Source organism: Salvelinus sp. IW2-2015, linkage group LG8 (genome assembly GCF_002910315.2).
Source record: "Salvelinus sp. IW2-2015 linkage group LG8, ASM291031v2, whole genome shotgun sequence".
Lineage (NCBI taxonomy): Eukaryota > Metazoa > Chordata > Actinopteri > Salmoniformes > Salmonidae > Salvelinus > Salvelinus sp. IW2-2015.
In genome coordinates, this window is record NC_036848.1 from 31,211,659 (window position 1) to 31,235,599 (window position 23,941).

The 23,941-nt window shown below is 42.6% G+C and overlaps 3 protein-coding genes across 3 annotated transcripts; all 3 read left to right on the forward strand.

Annotated features, from left to right (window-relative positions):
- Positions 1–1,590: 1,590 nt before the first annotated feature.
- On the forward strand, positions 1,591–6,146 carry LOC111967722 (growth/differentiation factor 10-like). Its single transcript, XM_023993013.1, has 3 exons — positions 1,591–2,081; positions 2,769–3,673; positions 3,903–6,146. The coding sequence occupies exons 1-3, from the start codon at positions 1,823–1,825 to the stop codon at positions 4,092–4,094; spliced, it is 1,356 nt and encodes a 451-aa protein (XP_023848781.1). The 5' UTR covers positions 1,591–1,822; the 3' UTR covers positions 4,095–6,146.
- A 1,558-nt stretch (positions 6,147–7,704) lies between these two features.
- On the forward strand, positions 7,705–11,411 carry LOC111967723 (growth/differentiation factor 2). The gene is made up of 2 exons (XM_023993014.2): positions 7,705–8,191; positions 8,368–11,411. The coding sequence occupies exons 1-2, from the start codon at positions 7,852–7,854 to the stop codon at positions 9,252–9,254; spliced, it is 1,227 nt and encodes a 408-aa protein (XP_023848782.1). The 5' UTR covers positions 7,705–7,851; the 3' UTR covers positions 9,255–11,411.
- A 1,699-nt stretch (positions 11,412–13,110) lies between these two features.
- On the forward strand, positions 13,111–20,710 carry LOC111967724 (retinol-binding protein 3-like). The gene is given in 5 exon segments (XM_023993016.2): positions 13,111–16,054; positions 18,761–19,075; positions 19,271–19,461; positions 19,674–19,816; positions 19,956–20,710. Coding segments are annotated over 5 exon segments (3,636 nt in total). The 5' UTR covers positions 13,111–13,396; the 3' UTR covers positions 20,285–20,710.
- The last annotated feature ends 3,231 nt before the right edge of the window (positions 20,711–23,941 follow it).

Sequence of the window (23,941 nt, forward strand, 5' to 3'; positions counted from 1 at the left end):
CCCTGTGATTCCCGTCGGGCCAGTAGAAGGTATTTTAATGGCTCACTGACCCCAGTAGCCAGGCTGTCACCACCTCTCTCACAGGGTCCGCATTGTCTTGCCGTTAACTAGACATCAAGACCTCAGAAACCCAGGAGGCTCCAAGCAGGCCCCTCTGACCAAGGGGCCATGAAAGAATGACATGGAAGAAAAACAAGAGTACCTCTAAAAAATGTCTTAAAAATCACATGGTTGGCTGGAGAGACCAGGAACAGAGACATATTTTGACATATCAGCCAACCACCGAAACATCAATTCTTCATGCAACTCTGGACTACAAAGGGAGTGCCCTGTACCCTAGTCATTATGTGATCATCATGCTTATGCTTATCTAAAAGGGAAGGAAATAGACAGTTTACACAGTCAAAGTTAGGTTTAGACTAGAGTGTAACAAATGCTTTATATTTGCCCCATGATGTACGGAAACCTTTTCAATTAAAGAAAAAGAGATGCCAAAAAAATCAACATGCAAAAACCCAACAATTAAATCATAATTCCTGTTGTCATACTTGCAATGTTCTGAACTCTAAAGCACTTTAAACTCCAGGCACAGGCGGAGTTGGTCTTTAATTCAGGGCTGACAGACAAGTTCCTTACTTTCTAGCCATGTGTTTAAAGGTCCAGTGCATCCGTTTTTACCTCAATAGCAAATCATTTCTGGGTAACAATGAATACCTTTCTGTGATTGTTTTCAATTGAAATGAAAACAAAAAATAGCTTCTTAGCAAACAGCAATTTCTCAAGCAAGAATTTTGCAAGGACTATCTGGGAGTGGGGAGGGAAAACGAAACATTTGCTGTTATTGACCAATAGGTTTGGAACTCTTTTTCTTATTGATCTATTAAGTAATTTACCCCATGGAAGGTAAAAACTCAATCCCACCAAAACAGACTGAAATTGCAGGTGATTTTCAAATAGATCTTACACTAAAAGGGCATTATCATAATTTTCACAATTTCACAATATTATCCCAACCTCATAGTGTGAAACTATATATAAAACACATGAAATCACGTTTTTGACTGTACTGGGCCTTTAACCATGCAGATTACCTTTCTATCTAATAAGCTATGTTAGAGTTTACACATCCTCTTCCAATCATAATGTGAGGAGATCAAAATAATTAAAAACTGTATACCAAATCTACTAATTTTAAAATGTTGATTACTTCTCTTTGACATTATCATTCACCTGTTGAATGATATGTGAAAACCTTTTTTTTTTGCTAACGTATGATGGGGTCCTGGGTCGCTGGTTTGCCTTGGTACCTGAGACAGAAAAGGTTGAAGACCCCTGACATATACTATGCTATTATATTCGGTACTGTTATGTAGACTATTATCATTATATGGGATCTTGCAGACATTGATTTAGCTTTGGTCTAACTTTATTAAACGACCACCATTCGTCTGAGTAGCCTGTTCTCTACGCGTAAAGTAGATTCTAATTCTACAATGTGGAAGATTTGTGGGCTTGACTCTCGTTGGCTGAGCGCTCCAAAGCGTCACCGTCTGTRACTGCTAAAGCAGTAGGCTATCCCCTGGTCTCTCTAGTAGTATTAAACAAGTGTGGAGCTATAAGCTGTGAAGTGTGCCTGTCAAACGATTGACCTTTTTTAAACACTTAACTCCCATCTACATATGAGTAAAAGGATAACACTAATCAAGCGCATCCTGGAATTGCACTGCAGATCAAACTGTGGACGACTTTTCTCACATTTTGTCACATTCAAATACTAAAGAAAGACCTAACTTGATGGAATAACGCGTTTTGCATCGAAAATATGGCAAAGATATTATTACCTCTGGTGCATTTGTTATTATTTTTAAATTCCAGTATCGGGAAAATTTCATCCGTGGAGCCATCCGACATCACGCAGCACGACAGCAATATCGAACAAGCTACGGATCAGTCTTCCGCGCGCGAAACCGCATCGCGGGACATGGTCTCAATCAATATGTTCAAACTCTATGAAAAGTACAGTAAGGAGCCTCACCGCCATCGAGACGGAAATACCGTGAGAAGTTTTAAAGCTATTCCAGGTGAGTGTTCTCCAACATGTTTATATTGTACTGCATGACACTATAATATCACACCTAAAATGAACGTGGTGGGCTGCTGACAGCTGTAGGCAGGGTTCTTCGAACGCACCAGCTAGAGTAGCCTTGGAACCATACAAAGTGACATAAACATCATTTTGCAAGAGCAAAAAGTTTATAATAATTAAGTTGGGCTATTGTATGTTTTTTTAATTTAAGCACCCCTATGCCCTGTCACCGTTTGGGTATAGGCTCACTGTGATCAGAGAGTATGGGCTACTGTTAATATTCATGAGATGTTAGACAAGAGCCTATTATGACACTCACTCAGACACTATTAAAGGCACACGGAAAACTCTATTCCGTGCTCTCCTAAGCATTTCCATATGGCTGAGACCTATTCAGAGGCAATTTGTTTCTTTCAAACAGTAGTGGGAGTCAAGGGATGACATTAAGAATATTGTTTATGGTAGTCAAAATAGTGTGTATTGCAATCAGTGTAATCATGCCATAAGGATTGCACTGTAGCCTATTGTATGTGATGATATTTCACCCACAGATAATCATYCGTGGCTTTTATGGCATTGTGGTTGCAGAACGGCTGTTGAAAGTAGACTACATGTTGAAAAAGAACGTGTAGAATTAAAAATGCTGTCGACACACCTGATCATGTCTTTCTTTRCTTTGCAGGAGTCTCCGCGAACAGCGTGTGGTTCCATTTCAACCTGTCAACCATCCAGGAGTCGGAGGTCATCCTGTCCGCCACATTCCACTTCCTGGACCAGCGTCCCCGCCACCGGCCCTGGATCTGCCGGCGCTCCCGAAACGCTTCCTGTCGCATTCAGCACCTCCAGCAGCTTCCCCCGTCCCAGCTCCTCTTCCGAGGAACGTCCCCGAACTCTGCCTTTGCCTCCGCGCTGGGCAACGTCACCCTGCCCCCTCCCAGGAGAGGGWCCTGGCAGACAAGGGAAGTCTCCGGTGTAGTCAAAGAGGCCCACGTCCTGGGAGAGCTCCTCATCTCTGCAGAGTTTGACTTTGGGGTGAGGCCCCAGAGGAGCCAGGAGCGCCTCTCTCCAGCCAGCCTACCATACGTCCTGGTGTACGCCAACGACATGTCCATATCTGAGCCCAACAGCGTGGCCATGACCTTGCAGAGGTACGGGCCTTTCCCTTCAGGCGAGGAGCCCACCCGGTCCCCCAATGCATCTCCTCCAGCCTCCAGGCTGAAAAGAGAAGCAGTGTCCCCCCTGGACCAAATACAGAACAATGACCTGCCCGAAGTCCAGTTTCACACCCTGAAGAACCATGAACTATGGGAGAGCACTTACTTGGCTCCCAAGATTAAGCCCTCAGTGAAAGATGGGCGAAAGCAAGGCCAGGACAGCAGTGACGGCTTGAATAAGCCCCAGGTGCTGAGCTTTGACGAGAGGACCATGAAGAAGGCTCGCAGGAGACAGTGGAGTGAGCCCAGGGTCTGCGCGCGACGCTACCTGAGAGTGGACTTTGCAGACATCGGCTGGAGCGAGTGGGTGTTAGCCCCGAAAGCCTTCGATGCCTACTACTGTGCGGGCACCTGCAGATTTCCTATTCCAAAGGTAAGTTGGTGTCGTGTTTTACTTCAGTGTGTCGTGTAGTATTTATTTAGTCAATAAAATGTTCCATTGTCTTGAAAGTATGCTTGAAATTGATTCGATTAATCGGATGATACTGCATACAGGGTGTGCTGTATTAAATACATGCCTGTCAAATGTGATGTCATCCTCATATTTCCTTGTGAAAGAGAATCCCTCTCAACTCCAGCTTCTTTCCCTCTCTGGCTCCCAGGTTATCCGGCCCTCGAACCATGCCACCATCCAGAGCATTGTGAGGGCGGTGGGAATCGTTCCCGGCATTCCGGAGCCCTGCTGTGTTCCGGACAGGATGAGCTCTCTGAGTGTTCTCTTCCTGGACCCCAGCCGGAACATGGTGCTGAAGGTTTACCCCAACATGGCTGTGGAGACCTGTGGCTGCCYGTAGAACCACCCGGGAAAGAGCCTCAATGCATAATGCATAAAACAGATTACAATGAATCGGACAGAGTGGAGCAGGAGAGACATTCAGTCAGGATAGTAAAAAGGAAATACATCTTTGGATGAGACTACAATGGATGAACTCGCCATGGAGGGAGATGTGGATTGTAGATAAGGGTTTACGGGTGGTGGGATGCAGAGAAACGCGATGTCTGACCCTCAGATGAGTGTGATTCACACAGAATTGATCTTTGTCATTCAGCAGCTCAACTGTAGGTGAATTGGGGACTGTATGACTAACTGTCAGTTCCAAGCCTTCAGCCATCCAGAGCTGGCTCTTGATCTAMACCCAGACTCCAGAGTAACTCAAATACTGGACCCTATTGCCATATACTGCACTTAGACTATTGGACTCAAGTCTTCATACGGCACCAGACTCAAAAGCTCAACCTCTGTAAATAATCTTGTAACTAATACAACTAAATGGGACTTTTTTGTAAATAATTGATGGAATCTTAAACTATGCTTTGCCTGTCGTTTATGTAGTGTTCACTAGTTGTTTGAAATAATCTGCTAAAATAAATGGTTAATGCATGAGAGATTGTACTATTTTAATAAATAATTCCATATCGTTTTCTGACTGTATGCATACTGTGGTCATCTTTTAGGTACTCACTGTGGAATATCAAATGTAACGTTTGCATTAGTTTGAATTAGGGATCCGCTGTCATCATTTTCAAAGGAAAGGGAGATACGCAGCACATTGCTGCCACCTGCTGTTTTGAAATAGAAAATAGTTACAAAATTGCCATTTGAAGATGTGGACCTGAGATTTATTGTTTTGATGTTATTGATGAAACAATACACCACTAGTGCACAATTATTACATCCAACATTTTCAACATCATACTGTATGTACAGTTGATTKATGTAAAACTACCACAAGGTGTTGAGAATACTGTGCTATGTAACTTCTATTTCCCCATTACAGTTTTTCTCAATCGCTTTGGCTCATTTTCTGAAACCGTCTTAACATTCTCTAAACTGTAAGTGCAATTGTCACAACTGTTTTATGGGACATCACAACTCTATTGCATGTCTGCAAAATGTAGTAACTCACCCAAAACGTTTAATTCATGCTTCAAAACCTAATTACTGTGTCAGTGAATTGGCCAATGGCACCAAAATGAGAAGAAAATGTCATCGTGTGAGCCGTACTGGTCGAAATGTTCAGATGTTTTCTCACCATGACAGTCAACCCTGGAAATGTTTGTTATAGACACATTTCAGTTTTGTTCTACTTTTTTGTAGACACTGACTGCTTAATATAATAAACAATAATGTCAGTTTTGTCTAGCTGAATGCTATTGTGTATCACACTGAGCTTTTTAGATGCCGATCTTAACAGTAGATAAAYGTTTACTGGGAAAAGTCAATACTGTACAATACCGTAGTACACWGAAAAAGGATATGCACATTTGTATGTATACAGTACATTTATTTTTGTAGCAATGTGTTACATGTAAACAGACAATTCACATTTGCATGTCCATTTTTACATATTTGCATATAAAGTCAAACATAGTGAACAGAAAATTTGACACAAAATGACATCCATGCAACAACAAAAAATGTAAACCCGCAAAAACAATGAAAAAACCTGCGGTAGTTCTGTAAAAAACAATCAATTGTACCTCCTCARAGTARGTAACACTACAAGTTCCCATCTTCTTGGTGGACATTCTGTCACTCTTGRTGGCCTGGCAGGTAATTTRCCAATTTAGCAGACATCACAAACYTTCCATGTCATAGATATTTATGGAATATACATGTATGTCTGACAGATTTTGATAATTCAATGGATCATTTTGCATGTGATGGCTCACACGATGAAAGAATGATTAGAAGTTGTGAAGAGTATGACAGTTTCACTGAGAATCAACTCCTCAGCTTTGATCAGCCATGTGCATGTAGTTATTGTGCAAATTGTAGACAATTGTACTTACTCTTTTGCACACATGTGCCAAAACACGTGCAATTTGCTTAAATGAAAAGGAAATTCAAATCTGGTGTGAACAAGAAACTAATTGTTCAGAGATTTGAACTTATTGTTTTGAAAAAAAGAATTCTCGTTCGAGAATTGAGCCAAAGCGATTGAGAAAAACTGTAATTGAATTGTGAATATGTCCGTTTTTTTATTGTTTGTGCTTAAATTGCCAAAAATATTGCCTAGATTGACTGTAAACTTAAATGGAAATAAACTGAATAGAACATAAAGTATAGTTTGTATAATGAAAAACATGGACGATTGTGTGTGGTTGTAATCATTTTAGGATGATGTTGGCCCGAGTCCTCTTTGTGTATCATCATCTTATGATGGTACATAAAAAGCATCCTACATAGTTACAGTTTTAGTCAATAGGCTGATATTAGAATTAAAAGCTGCTCCGGGAAGGTTTAGGAAATAGGAATGTGTTACTCATTTCAGACAGGTTAAGAAAGTCCCTTCATTTTCCAATGCATTGGAAAATGTATGTCAGAGGATATTTCAATGGTCTTTACTCTGTTTTTTGGGGAGGGGTGGGAGGAATGCCCTGACTCAGGCCAACGTCCTCAGACACATTTGCCTCTGATGTACCCCCCACGACGACACTGGATCCTAGCRACTGTATGACATACTGGTGATGAAGAAGGTGTTCTACCCAACATAGAATGATGCAGCTTGATTCATTCAGTGCTACCAATTGAACCTGTAACTAAAATTGAAAAGTGCATTTGTTACTGTTTTCTCTGTTGAACTAGTATGATATCTATATTGCTTATGTATCTGAAAGATAAACTAGTCTTACTATGTACAGGGTTGGGTAGGTTACTTTCTAAATGCAATCCGTTACAATTACTAGTTACTGGTCCAAAATTGTAATCGGTAATATAACTTTGGGATTACCCAACCTCAGTAACGTAATCAGAATACTTTTAGATTACTTTCCCCTTAAGAGGCATTAAAATAAGTCAAAAAGGATCCATCAAATGAATTTGTTGTATCGTTATAGTGGTTTCTGATTTGTGCCCAGACTCGCTCAGATGGAGCAAACTTAAACTTGCACCTTTTTTCATTGCTGAAAWGAATGTCATTGAGAAAACAGAAAGGCGTCATCAATTATTTTTATTGCAAACATCCTTTCTAAATTCAGTAGTAATCCAAGAAGCAATAATCTAGTTTTTCAAAAGTATCTGTAATCTGATTACAATATTTTAGCTGGTAATGTAATTCATTACAGTTGCAGTTTTTTTAATATTCAGATTACATGTGAATCAGTTATTCCCCAACCCTGATATGTATTTCACTGCCTTTTCCGAACATATACAATTTGATTTCCGTTGGCCTGAGCTTTGACCAACATGTGGGAAGCAAGAGGGAAGAATTTAGTAAAGTGTTTTTCAGTAGCCCCACAATTTCCAGCGTCTCTCTCATTATCGCAGTGTGTCTGCAAATGTTTACAGAATCTTCATTAACTTCAAGCCCTCTAACGATAACAAAGCCTCAAACAAGACATCAATGGTCGAGATAAGAATGGCCGTGCTACTATTTTGGTTGACATGAGGCTACTGTTTACTCTGGAGCATGGGAGCGGACCCCCAGAACCATAGCCCTAGCGTAGAAGAATCTCAATTTCAACAGATTGTCACCCAAAGTCAGTTTTAAATACATAGTGGGAACTGGGAAGGTAAAGCGTGTCGATTGGGAAGGATCTGATCCGAAGATGCGGTGCTCAAGGCGTTTCCTCTTCCAGATGTGTCTGAGTTTGCTGGTGTCCACGGGCTCCTGTCGGTGCAAGCCACTGAACGATGTCCTCCAAAGTGAAGATCGCGGGGGCTTCCCTGAGACTTCTGAGCAGGACCTAGTCGAAGAGGAGGACAGGTTACACAGCTTTCTGGGAACCATGAAGGAAGAGTTTCTGAGGAAACTCAATTTATCCGATGTCCCACAGGAGCACGGCAAGATTTACCCGCCGCCGTTCATGATTGAACTGTACAACAAGTATGCCTCCGACGCGTCCTCGATGCCTCGTTCTGATGTAATTCGCAGCTTCACCGTTCAAGGTATGTACATAGGCAAGTCAAGCATGAATTTGGGGGATTTTATCAATGATCACAACATTTTCATACATAGACACTGTATTATGTATGCTTATTAAGCCTGTGTGCACCTAAGGCTTTTGATACAAATAAGCGATATCAAATATGAAACTATGTACGCCTTTTGCCCAATTTTGCAGATGTCAGTCACTCTGAAAAAAATGGCACCAAGTCAAAACACAGACTTCTGTTCAATGTAACTGTCCCAAATCACGAAGAGGTCACCATGGCAGAACTCAGGCTGTTCACCCTGCTGGATAACAGGACAACCTCAACCTCTACCAATGGGATCGGGGCTTCCATAAAGGTCTATGAAGTGGAGTATAAAGGGAACAAGGCCATTGTCCACCTTGTGGATGGGAAAGAGGTCATTGGGACCCATCACTCTTGGGAAACRTTTGAAGTGACCACTGCCATCCAGAGTTGGGTCAAGTCGGACCGCGGGGCCAGTGAGTTTGAAGTGGTGGTCGACAGGTGGGACTGTGGGCCTTTCAAAGGCGGAGGTTTGGACGTGAGCGTGGGTGTGGGTGTGAGGGATAACACGGCAGCTGCTTTGATCGTCTTCTCTGACGACCTGGGGAGCAGGAAGAGAGAGGCCAAGAAGGAACTGAGGGAGATGATAGTTCATGAGGAAGAGACACTCTTCTCAGGGACCGACTACAATGAGATCCCCTTGGACTTACACCCCAGGCGGAAGAGGCAGGCGGACACCAACTACTGCCGACGGACCTCCATGCGAGTCAACTTCAAAGATATCGGCTGGGACCAGTGGATCGTAGCGCCCCCTGAGTATGACGCCTTTGAGTGTAGAGGCGTGTGTTACTACCCCCTGACTGACGACATGACCCCTTCCAAACACGCTCTCATCCAAACCCTGGTCAATCTCAAGAACCCCAAAAAAGCCAACATGGCGTGTTGTGTTCCCACAAAACTGGACCCCATCACGGTCATGTACCAGGAGAATGGTGTCATCACTATACGACACCCGTACGAGGAGATGAAGGTGGCAGAGTGTGGATGTAGGTAGTGAGAGGTAACAGCCATGGTGGTCCCCTTTAACCCTTACTGTAAATCTGTACAGTTCTGTTGTAAGATGCATTTGAGTTATTTTATTGAGTATATGTTCAGCAAATGCACAGTCTGTCTAGAATAGCAATAAAGCCTATGATACAATATTTATAAATTATTTCTGAGCGTTATCATTATTATTATTAGGGTTTTAGAAAAAAATATAGATCATAAATTGGATCTACAGATGTAGGATCTTAATTAGGGGCGCATGCAAAGCAATACACAACTCTAGATTTCTTACATATTATTATTATTATTTAATTTATTCTGTTCTCTCAGACGCTTAAACAACTTAAGCTAGTAACACGAAACCAACGTCCCAATGTGCAGACTGCCCCAACAGACCGGCCACCATTAGCATAAAATAACTCACCAACAGTAACTCTTGAAACGTTCAAGCTGGAGACACCAAACCAACATTCACATTTCCAGACTATTCTAATTTCAGATTCTTTCAAACTTGAATCAACTAGAACGATAAACATTTGCATAAATTAGCATAAAATAACTCACCAACAGTAACTCTTGAACAGTACAAGTTAGAGACACTAAACCAACTGTCACATGTTCAGGCTATTGTAACTTCACATTCTTTCAAATCGTAATCAAGTATAACTATATAAATGTGCATACGTTTGCATAAAATAACCCACTGACAGTAACTCTTGAACCATTTCATCTAGAGGCACCAAACCAACGTCCACATGTTTGGGCTATCCTAATTTCAGATACTTAAAAACTTGTATCAATTATAACTATATAAATGTGCATTCATTTGCATAAAATAACTCACCAACAGTAACTCTTGAACCGTTCAAGCTAGAGACACCAAAACAACTTTCTCATGTTCAGTCTATCCTAACTTTAAATTCAGAAAATCTTGTATAAACTATAAATATAAACATTTGCATAAAATAGCATAAAATAATCAACCAACAGTAACTCTTCAGCCATTCAAGCTAGAGACACTAAACCTACTTTCAAATGTTAAGGCTATCCTAACTTCAAATTCTTTAACACATTTATCAACTATGACTGAATAAATGTGCATAAAATAACTCCCCAACAGTAAGTCTTAAACTGTTCAAGCTATAAATACCGAAGCAACATTTAGATGGTCAGGCTATCCTAACTTGCAAAACTTTCATAACGATAAATATGTGCGCACATTTGCATAAAATAACTCACCAAAAGTAACTCCTCAACTGTTCAAGCTATAGGCACCAAACAAACATTCACATGTTCAGGCTATCCTAACWTCAATTATTTATTTATTTTTTAACTATAACTATGTACATTTGCATACATTTACATAAAATAACCTACCAACAGTAACTCTTGAACTGTTCAAGCTAGAGACACCAAACGAACGTTCACATGTTCACGCTATCGTATCAATCAATCAATCCTTCACCAGCTAGCATGCACATCACATTTTCTTCAGGAAATGCACTTTTCTAGTTTGATCATTCTTTTGTTGCTGAGGATTTTCCTGCACGGCAGGAAATGCAAACTTGGAGTGTATTTGAGTTTTTAAAAGGATTCTAAAGATTGTAATTTCCTCTTTGACATTTCAGACTTCATTTGCCCGAATGAAAAATGTAGCAATAATTATAATATAATCCACATAATAATTCACATTTCTTGTTGCTGCAGYATTATTTTCCTGCTCTAGCAAACTGGCTCAAATTAAGATCCTACATCTGTATTAAGTCTGTGTGAATCTATAGTTTGATATCTATAACAAAATTATCATGATATCTAAAGAGTTTGTACATAGTGTTGTTTATTTATCAGTTGGCTATGAGGACTATCTTGCTCTACAAGMTTTATGGAATTAGATTTTGAAGTATTTTTATAGCAGGGAATTTCTGATTATGACTTCTAAATTATTGCTTTGAATTAAATATGGATTGTTCTCATTAGTTTCATATTAGAGTCAGAGATTGTGGATTATAGGTAAAGGTTGCACTATTACATAACAGTGCATTTCGGTGCTGCAGTTGTACTATATGAATATTCAATGTGCATTTATAAAGTTCAACTTTTGGGGAAGTTCTTCATTGAATAATGTGTAAAGAGCGCACTCTACAGGTGAACAATAAACAGTTGTCTCAACACATTCATAAAACTTAAAACTGAGTCTCTTTTTGTAACTGTGTATTCATTTGAATGTATAATTGTTCTATAAAGTAAGGAATTGGTTTGAATGTATTATTTCTTTCTTATATATCTTACTCCTTCATTCATTTTCTGTTCTTTTGAATATCTTTGTAGATATTAAACACAAATACTGCATACACGTATTAGTATTCAGTACATGTTGATCCCAACATATCAAAACCAGACCATATTTCAGTTGTGAACAGGTCACACATTAGTCAATACCATAGTGGTAGATAAAGGACTCCAGTGCTCAAAAGTCCGTTTTAGCATGGGCAGCACCATTGAGGACTTCCACCATTTTGAAGTAGTCAACTGTGTGGGACTTCCTATGGGTTTAGGAAGGATCACATAATTCCATCCAGGTCACCAGGAAGGATCAGCCAATGAATTATACTCGTGAGCAAACATTCCATAACTGCAGGTGGCAGTAAAGCGCCAACCTTGGCTTTATAGTTGTTCAAACAACACACTCCAGGTGGCATTATGCACCCTTCGTAGAAAAAGAAAATGGACTACTTCAAAATGGCGCTGCCCGTGATCTTACAAACGCCATAATGGGAAAGACACAATGATGCGATGTCTATCTATGGTCAACGCACATCAATGTATTCTAATCAGAGGTGATGGGTCCCCTCCTAATGAAGCTAATGTTTGTCAGGAGGGGATGAAAAAGTCTGGATGTAGACACATCACCGCTTGACAATAAAAACAAATAAAGCCCAGTCTTAATATACCACATTTCCATTCAAATACTACGTGACGTCTGATTTTCGCCTAATTAACCGAGACCACAATTGCCTAAATGAGTTCATCCCCCTGATGACCTCCCCTCTATCCATATCAGTGCCAAACATGCCCTCTTAAATGACGCAGTGAGCAATGCACCGGGAGTGGAGTCTTAAAATGAGATTCCAGGTCCTGATTGGTCACAAAGAATCACCAGACGGGCTTATGTAAGACTGGGTATTAGAAGTTAACGTGAGATTAACGTACATACTGCACTGCAGCATTACATGATATGTAGTTGTGTAATTATGCGTTGTAAAAATTCCCAGTGTTGTAAGGCTTGTATTAGCATGGCTTTAAATTTCCGTTTTGAACTCACTCAACCTTAAATTATATTCCAACATAAATTAACACAGTGGAAATGTCATTAAAATCAGTGAGTAAAAAATGTAAATGGTGAATATATACTGTAAGTATTTTCAAACTAATGGTAGTCCATGTTCATGTTTATAATCATTTCTGCTAAATCTTTGGTTTTCATCCTAAATCCCGTGTTCAGGGCAGTTTGTCACATGTACACACGTGAACACAAACTGTGTAATCATCTCATCCACTCGCCCCAGACATGACCTCATAAAGCCTGAACTTTATCTCCACCTGGCCGAACAACACTGCCGTATAACTGACTGTGAGTTTCACATGGGGCTTTCATACTAATCAGGTAGTATTTTACCTCTATAATCTTCTCTAATCTATTTTCTCCATCTCATCCTTTTTTTTCAAGAAAATGTGTATGACATGGTAGAGCATTTCATAGAAATTCTAATAAAGAATATGGGATGCGAAGGTTTTTTATTTGAATTGATGCCTTAAACTAAATACATCCAGACAGAAGCCTCTTTCTTTACGGTAATAAAACAAATTAAATACAGTAAAAGTAGAAAAGGTACTGGCATACCCAAATACCTACTTCATAATACCTTCAATGTAACATCTCCAATTTGAGAATTTCTTGTCTGTGTTTGTCTGGCGGATGCACCGCAGATAATACGATTAAAGGTTTATTGAGAACAGAAGCCTCTTATGTCGTTGTTGTTGTCCGAAACCCGCTGGTGAAAACATTCTCTCCTGACAAAGGACCGTCCCTCTCAATGAATGGACCACAAAGCAGGATAACGCAGATCAAATATAACATTCTCCACAATAATGGCAGTAGGTCGGTTCTCACAAGCGTTGCTGGTGCTTTTTTGCCATGTTCTCTACTCCAGCTCTTCTTTCCAGCCAGCTCTGGTGCTGGATATGGCGAAAATTCTCCTCGACAACTACTGCTTCCCTGAGAATCTAGTCGGGATGCAGGAGGCCATTCAGCAAGCCATCAACAGCGGAGAAATCCTCAAAATATCTGACCGCAAGACCTTAGCATCTGTGCTGACGGCTGGCGTGCAGGGTGCACTCAATGACCCTCGGCTGACTGTGTCCTTCGAGCCAAACTTTGTCCCAGTGATGCCGCCGGCTCTCCCATCTCTTCCCATGGAGCAGCTCATCCGGCTGGTCAGAAACTCTGTGAAGCTGGAGGTCCTTGAGAACAATGTCGGCTACCTGAGGATCGACCGGATTATAGGGGAGGAGACCGCAGCCAAGCTTGGCCCGCTGCTCCGGGAGAACATCTGGACCAAGGTCACGCACGCCTCCTCGTTAATCTTTGATCTGCGCTACAGCACAGCTGGGGAGCTGGACGGAGTCCCTTTCATCATCTCCTACTTCTCCGACCCAGAACCTCTCATTCACATTGACACTGTGTTTGATCGGCCCTCCAACACCACTAAGGAGCTATGGACTATGTCATCTATCATGGGAGAGAGGTATGGAAAGAGAAAAGACCTCATCGTATTAACCAGTAAGCGTACTATGGGTGCGGCTGAGGCAATCGCCTACACTCTGAAGCATTTGAACAGGGCTATAATTGTTGGAGAGAGGTCAGCCGGGGGGTCAGTGAAAGTGCAGAAGATAAGAATAGGAGATTCTGGTTTCTACATCACAGTTCCTGTGGCCAGGTCAGTGAACCCAATAACAGGCCAAAGCTGGGAAGTGAGTGGAGTATCTCCCTCTGTAAATATCAATGCCAAGGAGGCTGTTGCCAATGCCAAAAATCTACTGGCTGTCAGGAGTGCCATTCCAAACGCCGTCCAGAGCGTCTCTGACATCATCAGGCAGTACTACTCATTCACAGACAGAGTACCGGCTCTCCTTCAACATCTGGAATCCACCGATTTTTTTTCTGTCATTTCAGAGGAGGACCTGGCGAATAGAATCAACTACGAACTGCAGTCTGTGTCAGAGGACCCTCGTCTGATGATCAAACTGACCCAAGATCACCCGGTTATCATTGAGGAAGACTTTGAACCTGAGAACATACCAAACGATCCAGCATTTCTCACAAACCTGGTGGATACAGTCTTCAAAGTACGCATCTTAACTGGAAACACTGGTTATCTCCGCTTRGACAAGTTTGGAGARGTGTCAGTGATGGCCAWARTAGGAGAGCAGATTGCSCWAAAAATCTGGGAGSCCCTCAAAGACACAGAGAACCTCATCATCGARCTGCGATACAACACAGGRGGGTCRTCAGCTTCCATGGGCATCCTGCTCTCCTTCCTCCAAGACCCGTCACAACAGTTCCACTTCTTCACCATATACGACAGGATCCAGAACACCACCACTGAGTTRAACACGCTTTCRGGCCTCCRAGGCCCACCCTARGGGTCTAAACGMGGAGTGTACATCCTGACTAGTRACTWTACCGCRYGTGCWGGGGAGGAATTTGCTTATCTGATGCAYTCMCTGCACCGTGGCACCCTCATCGGGGAAATCACATCRGGGACCCTMATGCACTCCAAGTCKTTCCAGGTGGAAGACACYYACATTGTCATCACCGTCCCCTTCATAAACWTCATAGACAACAACGGGGAGTGCTGGCTAGGRGGAGGCGTGGTCCCCGARGCCATAGTGCTTGCTGAGGAGGCRGTMGACCACYCRCATGAGATKATAGAGTTTCACAYGGAGGTTCMSTCACTGGTGGAGGGGACYGGGGAGCTCRTGGAAGTACACTARGCCATCCCTGAGGTCGCCAACAAGSTCAGRAGAGTGCTGCTCYRCAAATGGGCCGAGGGCTCYTATCGATCGGTGGTSGACTARGAGTCTCTGGCATCCCAYCTYACAYCTGACCTCCAGGAGACYTCAGGRGACCACCGGCTGCACYTATTCTACTGCGACATCGAACCCGAGTCTCTGCATGACATGCCAAAAATCCCAACAGCTGAGGAGGTGGGTTACATCATAGACGCGCTGTTCAAGATCGAGGTGATGCCCGGGAACGTGGGCTACTTCAGGTTCGACATGATGGCAGACATAGAAGTGATGAGAGCCATCGGCCCTGAGCTGATTAGACTGGTGTGGAGCAAGCTGGTGAACACGGACACAATGATCATCGACATGAGATACAACACAGGTGGTTACTCCACAGCCATCCCACTCCTCTGCACCTACTTCTTCGATGCTGAGCCCCTGAGGCACCTCTACACCGTATTTGATCGCTCCACAACCACCATGACCGAGGTCATGACCCTGCCTCAGATCCAGGGTCAGAGGTACGGCTCCACCAAGGACATCTACATCCTCACTAGTCACATGACGGGGTCGGCTGCCGAGGCGTTCACGCGGACCATGAAGGACCTTAACAGGGCGACAGTGATCGGGGAGCCGACCATCGGAGGGTCCCTGTCCAGTGCCACCTACCAGATCGGGAACAGTATCCTGTATGCCTCCATACCTAACCAGGTGGTCTTGAGTGCTGTTACTGGGAAAGTGTGGAGTGTTTCCGGGGTCGAGCCACACGTTGCTGCCCAGGCAAAGGATGCTCTGAGTGTTGCACAGAGAATCATTGCAGCCAGGCTTTTAAAGCGAGATCAAGGGAAATAATGGTCATGTTATTGTTTCACTTTCCTGTAAATGTTTACTTTGTTTGTCCTGTATTTGTGAATTGTGTTTTTTTGTCGTGTGTGATTTCTTACAGAAATTTTATTTATTATAATTATTTTTCAGAAATCTGACTTATCTGTGGTATAACATAACCACCCCGAAGTTTGTAAAAAAAAATATTTTCAAAATAAGGTTGACAGAAAACAGGAATACATTTTGGTTCTCTTATTGAAAGTCTTTAAATAGTAGATTGCACATTAGTAATCCTTAAGGCACCTTATGAAAGCTTTCTTTTTGGACATGATTATAAAATAATTTAATAAACAGATCCTTGACTGTTGCAGGTCTGGGATGAAATTAGTTGCCTTCGATGAATTTTACCAAAATCCCTGTGCGTCATTTTGTATGAGAAATGTACAAATAAATCCTCTTGTTCATATTTCATGAATATCAAAATGTCTTTTTTTTTCATCTCCCCGGGCTACATTTGTGTTGGCCTAAATATGTGTGAGGAGAAAGGGTTAATATTTCATTTCATTTCATTATACTATCATCATGTATTTAATCTGATTAATGCAAGTACTTTATACTTTCTATATGAATCTGTTAATGCATTTATTATTTGTCCTTTATGTCATTTGTCAAGTCATGTCATTTGTCATGTTGCGAGTAAAACATCATATTGCCATAATGTAGAAGAGTCTTCAGACAGTCAGTAGAGGGAGCATTACCCATACAAACCTGTAGTGAACTACTGTGCTCAGTTCTCCTACTGTGTAATAGCATCAATGACATCAATATCAACTGATTGCGAATAGTGTCATGACCAAATAGAGGCCAATATAGCTTCAAAAGAGGAACACCCATTATCTAATTTATACTGGTGTAGTAGGTTGAATCTAACTATATGGCAAATGTTATTGCTTGCTGGTAAGTTTTATTCCATTTCTAATCAACACTTGTTGAATAAACTGTTGAATAAACCTGTGAGTTATTATTACCCGAGACGGAACTATTTAGAGTTCAATGTGATATTTACAGACCATAATGCTTAAGGTCAGCCAACGGCACGTTAAGAGAGAGGAGGGGGTGGATGGCTTGACTATTTCAAATCCTATGTTCTTAATAACAAGTTCTATGTTCTAAGTATAATGCTGATTGATCATGTGCAGCACGAGTGAGAGATTATGAGTATGGCATAAGGACCTTTTGTCAAAAGATACAGTCCCAGGTAACATTACATTTCACATCAACTAGCTGACCAACAGAAGGCCGGATTTTAAGGTAGAAATAAAATAATAATTCATTTAGAAAACACTGATCTATTTAATTAACGCTGATCTACAATCAGTGAGCCTTATTCATCAAATGAAAAATATGCACAAATGTATAACACATGTATGATGATGTGAATATTTCCACCAAGCATCATCTCAACGGATATTTGTGTCTAGTTAAACCTTACCTCACACGCATAGCAACAAATATATATCTATATCTTGGGCAATATATTGCACCTACATTGTTGGCCTGTTATTGTCTTACCAAAGCACTCAAAATAATAAGATTAAAGGTTTATTGTGAGGAAAATCCTCTTATGTGTGTGTTAACAGAAACCTTTCAGGAAAAAGGTCTCATTTGACCAAGGACCACTTTGCAGACGGACGTTCCACCGCAGAGTGGCTATTCCTGTGGTTTACTGCTATCTAGAAACCCACCAAGATGGCAACGTCTCTCCTCTTGTTGGCATCGGTGCTGGTCCTCAGCAATGTTGCTGTTCACAGCGCTTTCGCACCCGACCTGATTGTCAGCATGGCTAAAATTCTCCTGGACAACTACTGCTCCCCGGAGAAACTGGCTGGCATGCAGGAGGCCATTGACGCTGCGAGCAGCAACACAGAGATCCTCAGCATTCCCGACCCTGACACTCTCGCCGCCATCCTGACCGGCGGGGTCCAGAGCACCATCAATGACACCCGGCTGGTCATCTCCCATGAGCCCAACTACGTCCCAGCGGTGGCCCCTGCCTTGCCACCCCTGCCCCCAGACCAGCTCATCGGTGTGCTAAAGAGCTCCATTAAGCTGGAGGTCCTGGAGGGCAACATCGGCTACCTGAGGATCGACCACATCATCGGGGAGGAGTTGGCCGACAAGATTGGCACCCTCCTCCTGGAGCTGGTCTGGAACAAGATCCTGCCCACGTCCGCTCTGATCTTTGACCTTCGCTACACAGGCAGCGGGGATCTGTCGGGCATCCCATACATTGTGTCTTATTTCACTGATGCCGAACCTCTGATTCACATCGACAGTGTGTACGACCGTCCCACCGACACCACCACCGAGATGTGGTCCATGCCCACACTGCTGGGGGAGAGGTACGGAACAAAGAAGCCTCTTGTCATCCTGACCAGTGCAAACACCAAGGGAATTGCAGAGGACGTCGCCTATTGTCTGAAGAACCTTAAGAGGGCCACCATCGTCGGGGAGAAAACCGCTGGCGGGTCCGTGAAAATCGAAAAGATCAAGGTTGGGGACACCGACTTCTATGTCACAGTGCCCTCGGCTAAGTCCATCAACCCCATCACGGGGAAGTCCTGGGAGGTCGCCGGCGTGACGCCCGATGTTGAGGTCGATGCTGAAGACGCCCTGGCCGCTGCCATTAAGATCATAAACCTCCGTGCCGAGGTCCCTGCCATTCTCGAGGCTACTGGCGCTCTGGTGGCCGACAACTACGCCTTTGAGAATGTCGGAGCGGACGTTGCGGAGAAGCTGGCGGCAACGAGCGGCGACTACAACTTGATATCTTCAAAGGTGGAGCTGGAGGCAAAACTCTCCGCTGACCTCATGACACTGTCCGGAGACAAATGCCTGAAGACCACCCACAACATCCCAGCCCTGCCACCAATGGTAAGAAATGAATGTTGAATTGTAGCCTATGTAATACATTTAGCTATTGAGAATACTTTTAGGTGAATCAAGATAACTTTTTTTAAATGAATATTTGCCTAAAATAATTGTCTGTTGAATTCAGTATACCTTCAATAGAATAACATTGCATATCAATTATGGGGAATATTTTTGAGACATTTATGTTGATTTCAGATCCCATCTCCAGAGATGTTCATTGAGCTGATCAAGGTCTCATTCCACACGGATCTGTTTGAGAACAACATTGGTTACCTGCGCTTTGACATGTTTGGTGACTTCGAAGAGGTTCAGGCCATTGCCCAGATCATCGTGGAGCATGTGTGGAACAAAGTTGTTAACACCGATGCTCTGATTGTTGATCTCAGGTAGGACTTCTCTTCATAGTGAAAATCAAAGCTCAAACTACGAGCATAGCAACTACCGGAAACATATTTAGGTTCACTAAAATGAACAGAGTTAGAGAGTGGCTTACCATTTAGTTGGGGGTAAATTGGGACAGTTGAACCATATGGAAAGGTTTTATTTCCTAAATGTTCATTTTTCATATTGAATTGAGTTAGAAAATTTGTTTTTGCAGGAACAACGTGGGCGGACCCACCACTGCCATTGCAGGCTTCTGCTCCTACTTTTTTGATGCAGACAAGCAGGTCTTGCTGGACAAACTGTACGACAGACCGTCTGGCACCACTAAGGAGCTGTGGTCTCTGCCTGAGCTCACTGGTAATAAACTTCCCAGTTTCATCATGTGTAGGCTACTGTATAATGAGTTTATCAATTTGGATAAAGCAGAATAAAATTGTGGGCTGGTCAGCAGAATAAAAAAATGTCAGGGATAAAAATGACTCGTCTTCTTTCTCAGGTGCAAGGTACGGCACCAAGAAGAGCCTGATCATCCTGACCAGCGGGGCCACGGCCGGCGCCGCCGAGGAGTTTGTCTACATCATGAAGAAGCATGGCCGGGCCATGATCGTGGGCGAGACCACCAACGGCGCCTCCCACCCCCCTGAGACCTTCCGTGTGGGCGAGAGTGAAGTGTTCCTGAGCATCCCCACCACCCATTCAGACACAACCCAGGGTCCCGCCTGGGAGGGGGCTGGGGTCGCCCCTCACATCCCTGTGCCAGCCGACGCAGCCCTGGACACTGCCAAGGGCATCCTCAACAAGCACTTCGCCGGCGCAAAGAAGTGAACTCCCTGACCGGGGAAGTTGGCAGCCAAAGGGGGTTTAAGATCTTATGTTCTCAGAGGAGCAAAGTATTTAGGGTACAGTTCAATGCACTTCATTGACCAACTCTAGGGAGCCAGCCTCTGCACCTAAGCCCTCTTTCTGTAGCCTGTTGTAGTGTTCTCATTTTGCAAGAATATGTGAGAGATTATGAACRGGATTGTGATGGTTTTTACTTACAGTTTTTACTTATGAAAACTACTGTGATTGTAGAAGGAATTAAGAAATGCTATACTGAAATGTGACTCTTAAAGAAGTGGTTCATAAACTACGAATGTGTGTGTGTTGCTGATCCACTAGCCCTTGGCCTTGGGTGCTAAGATTTGTCAAAGCAGCTTCCATTTTTGTCTGTCCAAAATAACGTGAATTGTAAATTGCGCAAGAACATGAAAGCCGACACTAGTTTAGAAAGGTGCGTTTAATCAAATGCTGAAACATATTTTATTTTCCTCTGATATTCTTATGCATTTTCGAGTAGCATTTTTAGGACCTTTACAAACAAATTGTTCTGTCTGTTGGGGGTGCATTCTCAAATTTGATGCAGGGTCTTTTTGCTGTGTACGGGAAGAAGTGTTGTGTCCATACATAGTGACTTGCCATGTGAGGCAATTTGGGTTGCATAAATGCCAATGGTGGGACACAATAAAGACATTGGGAACACAAGAATAAGTATCTATGTTGTGGATCAGAGGTTAGAAGTGGATCAAGAAAGCCAAGCAGCTTATTATATTATATAACACCAAACACGTTTTTGCCCAACAATGGAATAACTACAAATCCAAACAGATTTTCTCAATTCAACATACTAACACCTAAAATGGAATCAATCCCACCCATTGTTACACAGACCAGTGAGATCAACTATATTTCAGCCCTGCAGCAAAAACATTTCAGTACAACTATTCATTCAGATTAGAATTGTAGACCTTCCCAGAGCAAGTTTCTCAATTCAAGTAACACTTAACCATTCTGGTTTCTTCCTACAGTTTCAACTTGGCCTGTTATCACAAACATAGTTGATTAGTATTCTGTTAGAGGAGGTACAGTCAATACAATACAATACAATTCAATACAATTCAACGTACTCCCTTCGTCTCTTTCCAGAAGACAGCAGTGCAGCTCATTTCTAACAGAAATTAAGCTGTAACATCTCAGAGGCACACAGATACTGGTCAGAGAGCGGGGCCAGCTTTTGGCAGACGCAAGACCTGTACTTTCAAAACACAAGGATTAAACAGGATCCAGTAAGTAAGGGAATAACTGTACATGAACACGTGCTGCGCGAGGGGCAGGGGGTCCCAGCCATTAGGATTTACTCCTAATGAGGCTGATCACAGACCACAAACAGTAGCTTTAGCTTAGCTGTGTGTGCGTGCGCGTGCGTACGCGTGCGTGCGTGCGTGCGCGTGTGGTGTGTGGGAGAATTGAGAGATATTATGGAGAAAAACATGTTATCATAGGTCCAGTTTTCCTGCAGTCATCACTTTCATTTGATAATGCTTGCTTTACTTGTGTCTGGAGGCGTAGCTTTGATTTACAGCTGACTCATGTGGCACCTGCCTCAGCTTGCTGGCAATGGCTTAAATACTGTGGACACACAGCTCCTACCTGCTTGGCTCTTCAATATTTACACTGAGAACCTCCAGTAGGCAACTGGGAGAAGATAAGAATGCACAAATCAGCATGGTGTGTGTTCATTACAGTCCCAGCAATTGCATGTCATTCTAACTGTGTAATTGCATGTCAATTATATAGGCACTTCATTCCAACGTGGTAATTAACTGGTAGGGCAAGTAAACAAGGGTTACGATTTAGTGAAGAATAATGCTTAAAGATAATGCGGCGGGTGGCTGCTTGTGTTTGAAAACAGTATAATTAGCCTAACGTACAGTGAGTACGATTTTATCCTGAACAAAAAAAAAAAAATGTTTGTCTAGAGAAGTATACATCAATTATGCATATAACATTGTGGGCATATATGCTGTAATAAAAGTATGCAAAGCAGCAAAGTGGTCAAATTAGAGAGCAGTGGCGGCAGCTGATTTGCTAAATACGGGAGGAGTGAGGTGGTTGGAGTTGTCAACAGAACAGTATGACAGAAATATGATGCCATGTTTTCAAACTCTAGCTATTGTAGACCCCTGTTCTTCGACTATTGTTGCATGTAGTTGTACGGTTGATCAGGTCCCAGGCGCCCATGACTGTTATGATTATTTTTTTAGAAGTTAATTACAATTTGCATTTTGCTTTAGCGCCATCTGTACCTGATAAAGCAGAGCTAGTCTCACGTGCAGAAGTTTGCCGTCTGGCACAAATAGTCTGGCGCAGTGGCGGTTCTAGCTTGTATGGATCCCCCCCTAGAATCAGGGCGCCCACTCCGACAAGGTTAATTGACCCACAGTCCCCACACGTGATATCATTGACGTGACGTGCAGATGAGCGATAGAAAACCGATCGCGCAAATGTCACCATTCCGMMTTTTTTTGTGCCGGTGCGGGTGCCCCGTGCCGCCCCCGGTAAAATGCCGGCTGCCCATGTCGCCTATACCTAAATCCGCTACTGGTCTGGCGCGAATAGCCGAAGAAACAATCCAAGCAACGTTCGCATGGCCTATGTGCCCACGGAGGCGGGGCTACTGCTGGCAGTCACTGAAGGGCAGAGTAGTAAGTAACTGAACKGCTTGGTTTAAACAATATATTTTGGAAACAGGAAAATGTACACATTTACCACACTTTAATGAGAATTTTAAACATAATCCATTATTTAATGTATATATATTTTTGTGGGGTGTTGCCCCTAACGCCCTAATGGGTGGGCTGCCTGGTAGAGAGCCCTCAATTAAAATACTGACCTTTGCCACAGCCCTTCCCAGCATTAGGCTATGGGTAGGCTAGCCTTGAATGGATGGTCATGCGAMACTACAGGTGAGGTAGATTCAGTGGCGAGTGGGATGTGGGATGCATGCCAGCAAAGCCACTATACAACACAGCCCTAAACAACACATTATTTGCACTACAATGGTGACAAACAGTGCCCACAAATGGCCTACATAAATCTGTCCCAACAGCAGTCCCAACATCTTACCACTGCTACACCTGGCTATCAGCGGAGCCTTGTCTGGCTGCGAAACATTCCATTCAGTCTCATTTAATGCCTTTTTAAAAAACATAGCTGATATGGCTGACTTGCTTAAACAAATGTGGTTTRTACTGACGATTGAGATTTACAAACTATGGCATAAGGGGACGACAAGCGGATAAGAGGCAATCAGTAATTTCAATTAAGACATTAATGAYCGAGCTAGGACAGATGTAGACAATAAAACTATTTGTTTAGCACTTTTAAAATGTACAGCAACAGAATTCAGAACATGGGCCGTTCTTACAGTGTTCTCCCTGTACACCAAGACAGAACCGTAGGATAAATTAAGGGGGCATATAAGCAGACAATGAAAGCTCTTACAATATTCGATGATTACATTTCTCTAAAACAGGTTAATGGCTACATGTGCACCACCAAGTCAGAACAGTAGGATAAATTAAGAGGGGTAAATAGACCAAATAATTAGGGTGAGGCACATGGGCTACTAACATTTTACTACACAACATACACTTAGTATGA